Source organism: Megalobrama amblycephala, linkage group LG17 (genome assembly GCF_018812025.1).
Source record: "Megalobrama amblycephala isolate DHTTF-2021 linkage group LG17, ASM1881202v1, whole genome shotgun sequence".
Taxonomy (NCBI): Eukaryota; Metazoa; Chordata; class Actinopteri; order Cypriniformes; family Xenocyprididae; genus Megalobrama; species Megalobrama amblycephala.
In genome coordinates, this window is record NC_063060.1 from 32,593,839 (window position 1) to 32,608,503 (window position 14,665).

The 14,665-nt window shown below is 37.0% G+C and overlaps 2 protein-coding genes across 3 annotated transcripts in view; one reads left to right on the top strand and one right to left on the bottom strand.

Moving 5' to 3' along the window:
• Window positions 1-224: 224 nt before the first annotated feature.
• Window positions 225-7,170, top strand: impa1 (inositol monophosphatase 1). Of its 2 annotated transcripts, none has more exons than XM_048164268.1 (9): window positions 225-496; window positions 1,246-1,326; window positions 1,400-1,533; window positions 1,659-1,763; window positions 2,728-2,773; window positions 2,971-3,079; window positions 3,179-3,287; window positions 3,434-3,585; window positions 6,848-7,170. In XM_048164268.1, the coding sequence occupies exons 2-9, from the start codon at window positions 1,264-1,266 to the stop codon at window positions 6,979-6,981; spliced, it is 852 nt and encodes a 283-aa protein (XP_048020225.1). In that variant the 5' UTR covers window positions 225-496; window positions 1,246-1,263; the 3' UTR covers window positions 6,982-7,170. The 2 variants fall into 2 exon arrangements, with proteins under 2 accessions (XP_048020225.1, XP_048020224.1); XM_048164267.1 differs by having other exon boundaries at window positions 226-496; window positions 1,242-1,326.
• Window positions 7,171-7,656: 486 nt separating this feature from the next.
• Window positions 7,657-14,665, bottom strand: part of si:dkey-181m9.8 — a 15,200-nt gene continuing 8,191 nt past the window's right edge. Inside the window, exons 12-21 of the mRNA XM_048164261.1 lie at window positions 13,794-13,973; window positions 13,578-13,676; window positions 13,376-13,465; window positions 12,212-12,326; window positions 12,004-12,122; window positions 11,808-11,921; window positions 11,152-11,215; window positions 10,968-11,061; window positions 10,695-10,863; window positions 7,657-8,366 (exon numbers count right to left, since the gene is read on the bottom strand). Coding sequence (XP_048020218.1) covers window positions 8,196-8,366; window positions 10,695-10,863; window positions 10,968-11,061; window positions 11,152-11,215; window positions 11,808-11,921; window positions 12,004-12,122; window positions 12,212-12,326; window positions 13,376-13,465; window positions 13,578-13,676; window positions 13,794-13,973 — 1,215 coding nt within the window. The 3' untranslated portion in view covers window positions 7,657-8,195. The remainder of the gene's footprint in view (window positions 8,367-10,694; window positions 10,864-10,967; window positions 11,062-11,151; window positions 11,216-11,807; window positions 11,922-12,003; window positions 12,123-12,211; window positions 12,327-13,375; window positions 13,466-13,577; window positions 13,677-13,793; window positions 13,974-14,665) is intronic.

The following is a 14,665-nucleotide window of genomic DNA, read 5'->3' on the forward strand; positions in this document are numbered from 1 at the left end:
TACAACAATTAAAAAACAAATTTCTTTCTATTTGGTCTTCATACGATGAAAAGTATTATTGGGTTTTATGATGTCTAATCTGGAAAAGTAAAAATAGGGAGAGTTCTGTTGTAATATTGTAAAGTTTTTACAGTGTACAGTATTTCACATTTAATTCATAGCAAATCCTACAGAGAAACGAGGCCAGTTCAAAGGGTCAGTCAGTTGTCATCGGGATGTTGAAAGTAAGACAAGGCGCATGCGCAGCAGTAACTTAAGTAAAATAATGTATTTGAAGCACGTATGTGCTAAATACTACGCTTAAATGTTTAGTATTTATCTATAGGTAAATATCTATAGGTATTTATCAGTAGGGCTTTTTATTTTTTATTGATTGTGCTAAATGCCTAGGCGGTTATTTGAAAATAACCCGATTGTTTAGGGTTAATCTCGTCGGGTCCTCCAAGAACCCGGAAGCACAACAATCTGACAGCAGTCTTCATTTCGCCGGTGATTGGTAAGAATTTTGTGTTCTTATTTTGTGAAGAGGGTTTTTTGAAATGTCTTTATATACGCGCATAGATAATAATGCATTGTTTGTACCGATGTTTATATTTGGCGTAACTATAAATGGTCCAGTAATGAAAGGAAGCAGATTTGTACAGTATCTTCACTAAAGATAAGCTACAACTCATCTGTCATGAATATCATGAATTGTGGTTGTGCAGTTTTGGGATGCTCAGACTATAAAATGCTTAAACTTTCCGTGTTTAATGGGTTATTTCAGTTTAGTGATGAATAATGTTTATGAGCCATTTAATAAAATGTAATCAAAATAAATAATGAATTAAAATTAATTCATTAAAACTAGATCCATGGAATGATCCCATGATGGGAACCCATAAAATGTTCTATATGAAGTGCCTGACAGAACCCTTTTAAGGTTCTATATAGAATCTTTTCTTCTAAGAGAGTGTAGTAAGTTTTTGCTAGGGTAGGGACTTTTTAAAGAAAGTCAGAGACCCAGTTCGAGGTCTATTTATAGGAGGAATAACACTATATAAGGAGTGTGTGCAGGGATTAAGGGACTACCAGCAAAGTGGTAAAATATGGAATTAACCAGACGCAAGCTGCCTCCTCAAATAAAATAAGGTTTAAAATGCATCTTTTACCAAGTTTGACTCCTGAATTGATTTACAGCAACATTACAGCATCCCTGTGCTCTAAAATTTATGAGCACATTTATTTTTTTTTATGCCCAGTCAGCTTTTACATAAAGGCACAATGCCTGACCTTTGGCAGGATGCTATGGACCATGCCGTGACTTTGGCCAGGAAAGCAGGAGAGGTGAGATAGCATTGTTCTTTTAAACGATGCAATTTTTCTTGTACTGAAACCTTGTTATCTCTGTTGTCCTCAGATTGTGAGGGATGCTTTGCAGAATGACCTAAAGATCATGTGTAAAAGCTCTTCTGTTGACCTGGTCACTAAAACAGACCAGAATGTGGAGCAGCTTATTATTACGTCAGTGAAGGAGAAGTTTCCTGAGCACAGGTACTAAGTCTAACACAGGGTCAGAAGACCTCTAAACCTTCGTTTAAACCACTATGGTTTCCAAGATAGAGCATATTAGATCTAAAGTAAAGAGAACAGACTGTTTCTGCTCCTGTTTGTTTCAGTTTCATTGGTGAAGAGTCAGTGGCTGCAGGAGAACCTTCTGTTTTGACTGAAAAACCGACATGGATTGTTGACCCTGTGGATGGGACCACTAACTTTGTGCATGGGTAATGTATTAAAATTATATTCACTGTTACAGTGAGGTTCAAAGGTAAATAAAAGTAAATTAAAGGATTAGTTCACCCGAAAATTAAAATTCTGTCATTAATTACTCGCCCTCATGTCGTTCCACACCCGTAAGACCTTCGTTCTGAAGATGACGGGTGTGGAATGACATGAGGGTGAGTAATAATGACAGAATTTTCATTTTTGGGTGAACTAATGCTTTAAAACATTTTAAAAATAATTAAAATAAAAGCAAAAAACAGCTGAATATGTCATGTTCAGGAATGTTATCTGGAAAGTTAGTGACTTATATCACTATGAGGAACCCATAGGTTATGTTCAGACTGAAGGCAAATCTGATTATTTCTCAAATCAGGATGTTTTTCAGGCAGACTGTCCGCACTATTAATCGCAAGTGATCAAATAAGGTTTGTGTGTCCAGATATAACTAACCTATCTGTATGGGTTGCTTTGGTAACAACATAGGCGTTACATACTCTCCAAATAAGCGCCCTGTTGAGTCGCAGTGCAGAGCTCCTCCTTCGCACAAGAAAAACTCAGCAATGGAGGAGACTGGACATTTGTATATGTATGTATATCCCGGTTTTGACGTAGTTGTTGTGTGTCTCCTTAAGATTGACGCAAAATACAATATGAAATCTGATTTGAGCAGCCAGAGCTTCTAGACTGAGATGCATCTGTAAAAATCTGATTGGAATCGCATTTCAAACCACCTCCGAATGTGGTTTGAATCAGATTTGAAAAAAAGATTTCATGTTTTCTGATAAATCTGTGTCATCTGTATTACAGCAATCTTGATATGCAAATTTTTGGGGGATTTTTTGCTGGCAATCTGAACATAGCCTTAGTGAGACATGATATAACTGATCAATTATATATTTGACTTATACTTTTATACTTTTCTAGCATGAGCTACACAAAATAAATATGCTTTCCTTTGTCCAGATATCCATTTGTTGCTGTATCAATTGGCTTTGCTGTCAACAAAACGGTAAGCAGCATTTGCTTTCAAATGCACTTTTAGAATAAAAAAGTGACAGCACTGGTAATGGAACTTGGCAACTGTGCAGGGAGATGAAAACCACTCTGCTCCTACTTTGTTTTCTTGCTCATTTATCATGCCTTTGAAGGTTGGAAGTTTATCCAGTGGGAAGAGTGTCTGTCAAACTCCTCATTCTTCTATTGCAGTTAGAGTTTGGTGTGGTATATAGCTGCATAGAAGACAAGATGTACACTGCTCGAAAAGGGAAGGGTGCATTTTGCAATGGACAGCCGCTGCAAGTGTCAGACCAAAAAGGTGACCGTTCTTCCTGAGAATGTTGAGCAAGTTGTGTTACATGTTTGTTTGTTGGCAGTCATCTGAATTCTCTCCAATTGTTTCCAAATCATATTACAGAGATAAACCAGTCAATCATCGCTACAGAATTTGGCTCTAATAGAGATCCTGATAGCATTGATAAGATTTTCTCCAGTATGAGGAAGATCTTGTGTCTGCCAGTTCATGGGTATGTGCCAGGTTTCTTCCACACACAGCTCATTGAAACAGATTTTCCCTTAAATTTAATATGATCTAATACTATGTACTTTGCGATTATACTGTAACGTGCATCAACAAATACCTCTTGAATTCTAATTTAATTTCCTTCCTAAGGATACGTGGTGTTGGATCTGCTGCCATCAACATGTGCTTGGTTGCATCTGGTTGTGTAGAGGCCTATTATGAGATTGGGATCCACTGTTGGGATGTTGCAGCTGCGGCAGTCATAGTCTCAGAGGCAGGAGGAGTTCTCATGGATGTTGAAGGTAAAGAGAGCTCTAGTCAGCATTAATTTATTTTTATTTCAGTTAGTTGCCAAGGCAACATTCATCATTTAAAGGATTAGTCCACTTTTAAATAAAATTTTCCTGATAATTTACTCACCCCCATGTCATCCAAGATGTTCATGTCTTTCTTTCTTCAGTCGAAAAGAAATGAAGGTTTTTGATGAAAACATTCCAGGATTATTCTCCTTATAGTGGACTTCAATTGGAGCCCAAACTGTATATGCATTATAAACGCATATTTTGCTTGCACGTGCTTCCGCTTTCCACATTCTTCAAAAAGCTTACGCTGTATGTCCTACGCCTTCCCTATTCTACTTAAGGAAAAAACGAAACTTGCGCCGCGTTCGTTCCGTAAGTAGAATAGGGAAGGCGTAGGACATACAGCGTAAGCTTTTTGAAGAATACGGAAGGCAGAAGCACGTGCAAGGCGATATTTTGTGTTTATAAAGCATATACAGTTGTATTTTTTTCGAAAATGACCAATCGTTTCGCTAGATAAGACCCTTATTCCTCATCTGGTATCGTTTAAAGCCCTTTGAAGCTGCATTGAAACTGTAATTTTGACCTTCAACCGTCTGGTGGCCATTGAAGTCAACTATAAGGAGAATAATCCTGGAATGTTTTCATCAAAAACCTTAAAGGTCCCGTTTTTCGTGTTTTTTTGAAGCTTTGATTGTGTTTATAGTGTGCAATATAACATGTGTTCATGTTTCGCGTGTAAAAAAACACAGTATTTTTCACATAATCTACTTATCTGTATACCGCTGTTTCCACTGTCATAAAAACGGGCTGATGACTTCCTTGTTCTATGAAGTCCCTCCTTCAGAAATACGTAATGAGTTCTGATTGTGCCAGCGGTTCCTGTGTTGTGATTCGACAGCAGCTTAGCACTCCTTGCCCAGAAAGGTCACGCCTCTTACCATAACGTGGAGATGCACGCGCTCAGTGTTATTGTAAACTTGTCTTTAATTTTACCCTATCAATTTGAGCCGGAATCAGACCCGGTGATTGGACTGCCGGATGAAAATAACAGCGTTTCGACGACATGGCGACAAACACACTCTACAAACGCAACTCTTGTGTATTCCTGTGGGCGGAGGTTAGTCAAAAAACTGTTTTAGTGACGTCATTAAAGAAGGAAGTAGAGGGATGTAGTCCAAACTGACCGTTCGATGTAGGCAACTTCTGTTAAATAAAATATCTCGCTTGGCATTGAACTTTGAGCTTTAAAATTTTACAGATTTTATTTATACTCTAACAACAACATTACACACTAACTAAAGTTTGATACATGGGATCACGAAGAACGGGAACTTTAATTTCTTTTCGACCGAAGAAAGAAAGACATGGACATCTTTGATGACATGGGGGTGAATAAATTATCAGGAAAATTTTATTTAAAAGTGGACTAATCCTTTAAGTTTTTTGTTAAGCTTAAAGGGTTAGTTCACCCCAAAATGAAAATTCTGTCATTAATTACTCACCCTCAATGTTCCCTCTAATTTTTTTTCTCGCTGAGCAAAACTTTTCTCTGTTGAGCGCACATTTTGGCCACCTGAGCAAAAACATACTTTATATCAGACCTGTACAATGAACGTAAACACACACACACACACAAAAATGGTTTTATCATGCAACTGTAACATTTAACTTAATGTGTCGTTTCTATTTTATTTGACCCTTGATGTAACTTAGTGATTTATTAAATAATATGTTTGAAAACAAGCAGTTCAGTCACTAAATTGAGCACATTTTAGGTTACTTGAGATTTTTTCACATTATTAACTGTACCAGTCTTTACCAAGAAATTCTATTAAAAAATACTTTCTGTCCTCCTGCAGGACAGTTCAATTCTTTATAATAATATAATATGAGCAGTTACAATGATGGTTTGGGACAACCATAATGTGTTTTGTACAGTCAATTATTAGCAACAGACAGTGTTAAACCATCAAAATTACATGTTTATTGCTTATGAATCTCACAGATTTTATATACCAGGAAGTTAAGATTTTTCGTGGCAAGGAGCCCTAAACAATCCCCTTGTGAGATCTTTTTTTTTTTTACTAGGTTTACATTATAATATAATAAAATATAATATAATATTTAAGTATTTAAACTGATATATAGTATTATATCAGTTTAAATGCTTCCATTTGTTTTAATATATTATATAGTGAAAACAAACTGAAGCATTTAAACTGATAGCTAAATATTGTTAAGAAAAGTGAACATTAACTCGTTTATAGTTATCTAAACATCCCTGAAACCCACACCACCACCACACACAATAATCTATTTAAACTGAGGTACTTATGTATTTTGAGTTTGCAAGCTACACCTGTGGTGGGTGTGTAATTCCACCACTTTTCATTAAAACATTACGTTTTATTTAACATTTCTTTTCGTTTCGCGTTGCCTCTCGTATTGATGTATTTAGTCCGCAAACATGACAGTATTCTTACCGCGACTGATTTGGCTCAGGGCCAGCCAGCTCACACGCGCTCAATCGTTCTCTTTCTATGAAACCTGTAAACCGCATTCACCGGTTCCAACTCTATAGCGACAATAACTCTATAGCGGTTGTCTAGAGCACTGTAATTATTGCTCATTTAAACTACTACAATCATTTTCATGTCTGTTCTCTGCGCGGCAATTATTTCTTCTGCGCGGCCGCGCACGCGCGCAGCTTAGAGGGAACATTGCTCACCCTCATTAATTACTCACCCTCATGCCGTTACAAACCTGTAAGACTTTCGTTCATCTTCAGAACACAACTGAAGATCTTTTTGATGAAATCTGACCGCGTTCTGTCCTTCCATAGACTGCCTTTGCAACTTGATCTTTGACGCTTCAAAAACAAAACCTCTTCCGGAAGCTCAAACCTGCTGGGTAACACACAAGAATGAACCTCATTGGTTACGCAGCACGTTCCGGATGAGGTTTGTTCTTGTGCGTCATTTAAATTCGGCTGAGCATCTGTTTATGTTCGCTGATCAAGGTTTGTGAGGTATGTGAGTAAAAGCCTAAATTCGGAAAATTTGGACTAAATTCAGTCTATTCATATGGATTAGTTTTCCCGAAAGTCTTACGGGTTTGGAACTATTTTAGGGATGGATAATAACAACACTTTCTGTCGTGTTTTTTATTATTATTTTTTTTTTAGAAATGACTTTGTTTTATTGAATTTGAATATTATTGTTGTGTATTAGCATATTTTCCCCCCCTAAAATGTCCTCAGGTGGACCAATGGACCTGATGTCTAGAAGAGTTGTTGCAGCTAATAACAACATAATTGGAGAAAGAATCATTAAAGAGATTGAATCATTTTCACCTGTTAGAGATGACGCGCCTGTAGACCCTAGCATCAAATAAAACTTACTTTGAAGAAAGCTCCTGTGCTATTGAAGTCTTATATTATTAGTACATTCGTTGTGAGTTCAGTACATTTTCTCTGTCATCTTTTGTATGTTGTGTAAATGATTTCTCTCACAATGTTGTCAAAATGTATTGTTTAAAGGTATGTGCAAACGTTTGATTAAAAAACGGTTTAATTCATTGCCATTAATTGTATTTTTCTTGTAATATTACATGAGTATCTTACCTTTGAGACTATTTTTGCATCGTCAGCGGAAATAGTTTCACAACGTCAAAGCAGAATCAGCCGTTGGCGTTCGGTTTCCGAATCCGAACACCACCACACAGTATTCTCGTTTCTGAATGAATCAGTGTTCAACGAATCGGTTGAGTAAATTAATCACCAACTCACTCATAATACTCACTGACCCACTTTCTTCCACCTACTGGAGTACGTAACGTTGTAACCCGCCGAAAGAAAGCCTGTCTGGAGCCCGAAAATACTTACAAACGGAGTGATTCCAACAGTAAACAGTTCCAGTACCAGCTTTCTTGGAAGAACGTCTAATAATAACAACAATAGAAAAAGCACAAATATTTCTGGCAGATTAAAGTACACACACAAAAACTTGTTGGGCTTTGGTTTTAACGGCCATCTTATTTCATCATTCATAAACAGGAAAAAAATGAGACTGTGAGAAAATAAATGTTTTATTCACAGTTATTCACACAATAAAATAATCATACCTGCAACACAACCTTTCAGACTTCTTACAGACCATGCTAATACCCATTTCACAAGGGCCAAAAGTGCAAACTTGTGCTCAGTATAATACATATACTGTATGCTTCCTTAATATAAAATTAATATAAAACGGTTAAAACAAATAAGTGTAGATACTGCCAACAATTAGAGAACTTGAGTAGTTTTGAAAGCCACAAGCTTTAACAGAAGTAAGGTTATGTGTAATGACTATAATAAGTACCATACAGAAACCTCAGTGTTCATATTGTAAAAACGGATACAAATCCGGCATTGCTGGTTTCTCTGCTCATTTTAAGGCATCATTTCCTGCTGACATTACATTAAAATTGTGTAAGGGTAAGAAATTCTTTCTGTTTTTCCCCATAATAATATATTGAAAAACAATTTGGCTGAATCCAGATCAATTTGTTAGTGATAATAGTGACAGCAAAATTGCATATAAAGTCCATGTGCTCTGCTATGCTCCTCAATCAGTCAGCAGCAGTAGTTGCTGGGAGTCCTCAGGCACAGCACGGTTCAAGATGGAGTACCATGGAGCTTCAGCCGCAGGAGGAGAAGAGGGCGACGGTGTGGGAGGAGCAGCTGTCTTCAATCCAAGAGCTGCACCGCTGGTCAGACCCACCCTCTCTTTTAAGATCTGAGAGGACATAACAATTTATATGATATGGAGCAGTCACAATCATAACATTTTGGCTAACTGACTTAAAGGGTTAGTTCACCCAAAAATGAAATTTCGGTCATTAATTACTCACTCGCATATCGTTCCAAACCCTTCAGAACACAAATTAAGGTATTTTTGCTTTCTGACCTCCCTATATACAGCAACGTCATTACCAATTTCAAGGCCCAGAAAGGTAGTAAAGACATCATTAAAATAGTTCATGTGACTACAGTGGTTCAACCTTAATGTTATGAAGTGACGAGAATACTTTTTGTGCACAAAAACAAAAAAAACTACTCAAACATTTCTTCTCTTCCCTGTCAGTCTCTTGCATAGCAACGACCGACGCCACGGGAGCGCAAGCGCTTTGGAAAGGAGAAGCGGTGCGGCCGCGCCTTCCACGCATTTTAGACGCGATATGTGAACGGCCCCTATTCATAATTCTAAGTTCATGTTAAATTTAACATTTTTTTTCAGTGACAGACAGCCCTATTCAACTGTTAATTTGAATACAGAAGGTTTTTATTAAAATTTTATATTTATTTATTTTATTGAAATGTGATCTTGTATGTACAACAAGGAAAATTATTGAAATTTGTTCATGTTTTTTTAATAAATCTTGTTTGAATTTCAGTTTCATTTTGTTCAAAATATCGTGATACGTATCGTATCGTGAACTCCGTATCGAGATACGTACCGTATCGTGACCTGAGCGTATCGTTACACCCCTAATAGCAATACCAAAATACAAACAATGTAGAATAGCTTGAATACAGCGTGCGTCTCCCTCAGACTGTAAACGAAGCTCGGGCGCACTAGATAACATGTCAGCAGCGTCACTGTCCGGAGCAGAAGGGGGCGGTAATGCACCAATAAGCTGGATGCCAACCGCCGTAAAACAGGAAAGAAGAAGAAGCAGCAGCATCACTGTGGAGGGAAAGCAGATATACAACAGACCCGGAAGAGAAAACAATGCTGAATAAAGTCATACCCTGCGTTCCAATGTCCATACTATCCATCCTAAATAGTATGTGAGTTTAAAATAAGTGTGTCCCAAAGCATAGTATGTTGAAAAGAGTATGCCAAAAGTCCCCGGATGGTCTACTATTTCCGGTAGATTTTCGAAGTGTGGATCCGTGCACACTATAAAGGCTAATATTGCCCACAACCCATTGCGCGTTGGACGAGGATTCAGTTCAGAACTACAAACACGAGTGAAAAGTGTTAAAAAACTACAAAACATGGCGGATACGCGCGATCGACGCTGAGAGGTTTGAGTGACTAATAATCAGTTTAACCTGATAGAAAATATATATTTCATGTTATCCGTGTTATTTTTCATCTGCAAATACCAATGTGGACTTTTATAAAGATCCGAATGGCCATTAACTTTTAAATGCATCATTATGCATTAATATGAGGAGAGTTCTCCACATGAAAGACTCGCGACTGCATATCAACATGCTGCATTTCTCTCCGATACGGTAGGAAATTAAGTAAATGAAATGTGGAGGATGTAAGATGATTGACAGGCCAGTTTACGGTGACAGGATGCGACAGAGAGAAAAGACGCGATTGTATGACGTGTTAGTATGTCCCAAAGCTTGTCTACTCTTTTGCTACACACTCAAAAGTAAGTACTTTTTGTTCACAGAAAGAGTACATACTTTTAGGGCGTAGTATAAGTAGGCGAATTGGGACGCAGCAATAGTTTTTGTTATTTTTTGACCAAAATGTATTTTCGATGCTTCAAAAACTTCTAACTAACCCACTGATGTCACATGACTACTTTGATGATGTTTTTATTACCTTTCTGGACATGGACAGTATACCGTACATACATTTTCAATGGAGGGACAGAAAGCTCTCGGACTAAATCTAAAATATCTTAAACTGTGTTCCGAAGATGAACGGAGGTCTTACAGGTTTGGAACGACATGAGGGTGAGTCATTAATGACATCATTTTCATTTTTGGGTGAACTAACCCTTTAAAGTACATAAAGAAAAGTTACGCTAACGTTAGCTAAAGAACCAGAAATGATCATATTCTTATTCTTTATTAAAAGGCATTGAAAAAACTATGAATGCACCTTTAAAGGTGGTTCAATTAAAACCACAAAACATAAAAATGTGCTTTTTATGGCAATATTATTTTCATTACTTTCAAAATGTGATTGAAAGTGTGTACAATAATCATTATCTCAAATAACAGGACATGACAGTTTAACTACACACTGCACAAATGATGCTTTGGTCTACTATTGCATAGTAACTTGAATGATTTACATCCAGTAAGCACTGACCTGCCGAAGTCTGTCCTCGTACCGCTGATCCGGCTCTACAGGTTGTTTGTCTGGGACTGGCACTTTCCAGCGGTTCATTTCTGCCCTCAACTCTGTACCATCTAACAGTACCACAGGATCCAGTGCATTGTTGTTTATTAGCTCCACCAGACACTCTTTATAATGTAACCTAAATGTGAGCATAACATTTGAGAAAATCTGTGGGTTTGCTGTATTTAAGAAAGAACATATTTCACTGAATGATAAACCATTATCAAAGCAAGTGCTCCTTACGTGCAGTAACCATTGTACTCCGGGAAAGCTTGTCGTCCACATGGCTCCTCTTTCACAGCTCCTGTTTCTTGGAACTCCATTACACCGCAAATGCCTACAAGGACCAGAATTGAATATGCACCAAAATGTGACATCTAAACATATGTTATTCACACGTAGGCTTATATCAAACCAAAAGATGTACCTTTAGACTGTTTCCTCACTGAATCTTTGGGGCTGAACATGAGGGGATGTGATATCCCATAGTGCTGAAAAGATAAATAAATGTAGCTTAGCCAATTTTAATAGTGGCAGGGTATGAGGCCCGATAAACTCACATTGAAGTTTTTTTCGTTCTTCGCTTAGGGGTAAAAAGAAGTTTGAAATACATGAACAACAGTATACTGTTGGCGAACATCACGACAAAAAAATAAACAACAAAAATAACAGCAGTGAGAAAACAGCAGTTAAGAAAGCATCTGATCATAGCAACATGTATTGCTTTAACGCAAGCAGCTTTACAGTATTACACATGAAAACCAGTGTCAGTGTCTCTTTCAATTACTATTACAACTTAATTTTCTACTATAAAGCGGTGTTTTCATGTTTTACTTGCGTCTGACCTTGATGGACTGAACAGAAGAAATGAAGAAGGCGGAGCCTCAGAGCGCACCTACCTGTTACGTAATCGCTATAAACCAATGGTAGTTCGAAGGCGTTTACCAGCTTCGGGGAGCTGTTTTAAACTTCATTTTGACCTGATTTTGATCAAAATTACATCACACCAGTTTGCTCTTTGATTTAGCTTTAAGTATATATATCGGGGCCTTTATGCTAGATTACAGTAGAGACGTGTGTCACCTGCAGCAGGGTCCGTAGTCTCAGGACACTCCAGTCTCTCAGATGATATAGGCAGTTTCGAGGATGGTGAGCATGTAACCCTTTAGCTGTGCACTCGATAGAAAAATTACAGGCCTGCAAGGACAACAGATGCTAATTAATTGATACAGAGCTCTGCGGTAACTAAACTGACAACTGCTGAGAGAACTAAACTTACAGAGCCTTGTTTAAATGGCTGACTGCAGCCTCCACAGAATTCATGCTGGCACTGAGTGCATCTGAAATGCAGACAGCCTCCTCTAGCCAGGAAGAAGCGAAATTTGCATTTTGGACAGTCTGAAAGGGGCATGGAGAACGTTACAACCTTGGAAAGTTCCAACAAGAAACTTTGCACCAAGAACCTTCATTGAGAGTTATTGTTTTACCTATTTTGTTCCTGCTGAGGAGCTGCTCCAGCCTTGAGTTTTGGTACTCGGGGCTATTGAGCTGCTCCCACTCTTTAAACTTCTCACACGAGATTCCTTCATGCTGTGAAGCCCACTAAAAAAACAAGCATCCATAAATATGAGATCACAAGTACCATCACAATTCAGGGACTCGACAGAAAGAATTGTTTAGTTCAGATGTTTACTTGTTCTGGTCAACAATTTAAGTAGCCCAATTCTACATTTTATTTCTAAACATTTTTATAATATTAACATTTATATTTATAGTAATATTTATTTATATATGGAATATTGTTTAAAAGATTATACATGCACTACCATTCACAAACATAGTGATACTGTGAAATATTAATACATTTTAAAACAGATACATGTTTTTCAGTCTCTTATTCTCACCAAGGCTGTATTTATTTAATCAAAAATACAGTAAAAACAGTATTATTGTGAAATATTTGTACAATTTAAAATAATGGTTTTGTGATGGCAAAGCTGAATTTTCATAAGCCATTACTCCAGTCTTCAATGTCACATGATCCTTCAGAAATCATCCTTATATGCTGATTTCATTATTTAAGAAACATTTCTTTTTATCATCAATTTTTAAAACCGTTATAAACGTCTTTACTGTTTTTTTCTTGCTGAATAAAAGCATCTGTTTCTTTAAAAAAAAAAAAACATGGAGGTTTTTTATGTGTTCCTTTATAAGGTGATGTGTCACAGAAGCCAGTGAATTTGCATAGGCAATAAGGAGGACGCAGACAAGCAGAACGTTTTTCTTGTACAGTTTTTCCAAGTTTTGCTTGTATAGAGCTGTCACCATAAGAATTGTGATAAATCTAGTGACGTAAAAGTTGCATGAATGTTCAGACTGTGGTCGCATTGCAAAACATCAGACCTGCATCTGATTTAGGACACATATGGAAGTGGCCCAAATCAGAATCGAACAGATCAGATTCCATGTGGTTTGTGCTGTTTACACTATTATGCAAAAAAAAAAAAAAAAAAAAGCCAGATCTGAGTCATACTGTATATGAGCAAAAAAAAAAAAAAATCTTATTTGGGCCAGTTTTGCCTGCAGTCTGAACATAGCCTAAGGCATATGATGCAAATCATTACATTGTGGTTTGTAAAAGCAGAACCTACCGGCCTTTTACATTTAAAGCATGTGCTTTTCCCACAGCTGGGGCAGTCCATCCTCAGCCTGTCTGCTTCATGAAGGAGCCCAAAGCAACACTAAAAAACAGTGACAACTTTACAAAAATATAAACAGACATAAATTGCTATCATAGTCAGACCTGACATTCAATCTGTATCAATCTTCCAATCTGTAAATGATGGAACTTACATGTGCACACCAGCGGAAGTTGGGCATTTCCTGTAGTGCCTGGTCTCTGAGCTTCCTCTGGAAGAGCTCGTGGATCTGAGGGTCCAAATAATACCTGATCTACACATACAAAACATTTACAGTTAGTCATGTTCTATATTCAATTTCATATGGTCTATATTTCAGTAAATCAGGCACAAGGTAAAAAGGCCAAAAAACGTGTTTGGAGCTCCACACCTGTGTGTCGAGTAGACTGAAATACTCCATAGAGTCCTCCCTGCGGCCTCCTCGTACATCGGGAAGATTACAGAGGGGACACACAGCATGTACTATATTCTTCTCCTTAATGACAGAGGAGAAGTACTTCTTAAAACAGCTCTCACAGAATGTGCAAGAGCAGTGTGTCATGGTGACCATCTGAAGAAGAAAAGAGAGGCAGATACGACATTTAGGACTATAAAAGAGATATATCCCACAGTGGATTATCTCCATATGTAAAAAAATATATGATTTAACTAATATCAGGGCTCAACAATAAGGATGGCTGGAAATCTTAGGGCCAGAGTGAGTGTTTCATGCTAAAAATAAAATGTAATGTCCCTGTAAGATTAAGTCCTGAATATGCATTAACCATAATTATTTAATTATAATATTATTAAATATTGTAATAATCATAGTAATATGATTATTACAATAATAGGTATTTACGGAATAATAATAAATATTAATATATAGCCTACTTTACCATTCAAAAGTCTCTTGTGCTCACCAAGGCTGCATTTATTTGATAGAAAATACAGTAAAAACAATAATATTATGAAATATTATTACAATTTAAAAACAACTCTCATATTTTAAAATGTAATTTATTCCTGTGATGGCAAAGCTGAATTTTCAGCAGTCATTACTGCAGTCTTCAGTGTCACGTGATCATTCAGAAATCATTCTAATATGCTGATTTGGTGCTCAATCATTTATTATTATCAGTGTTGAAAACAATTGTGTTGCTTAATATTTTTGAAGAACCCTAATGCATTTTTTCAGGATTCTTTGATGAATAGAAAGTTCAAAAGACCAGCATTTATTTGAAATATAAAACTTTTGTAACA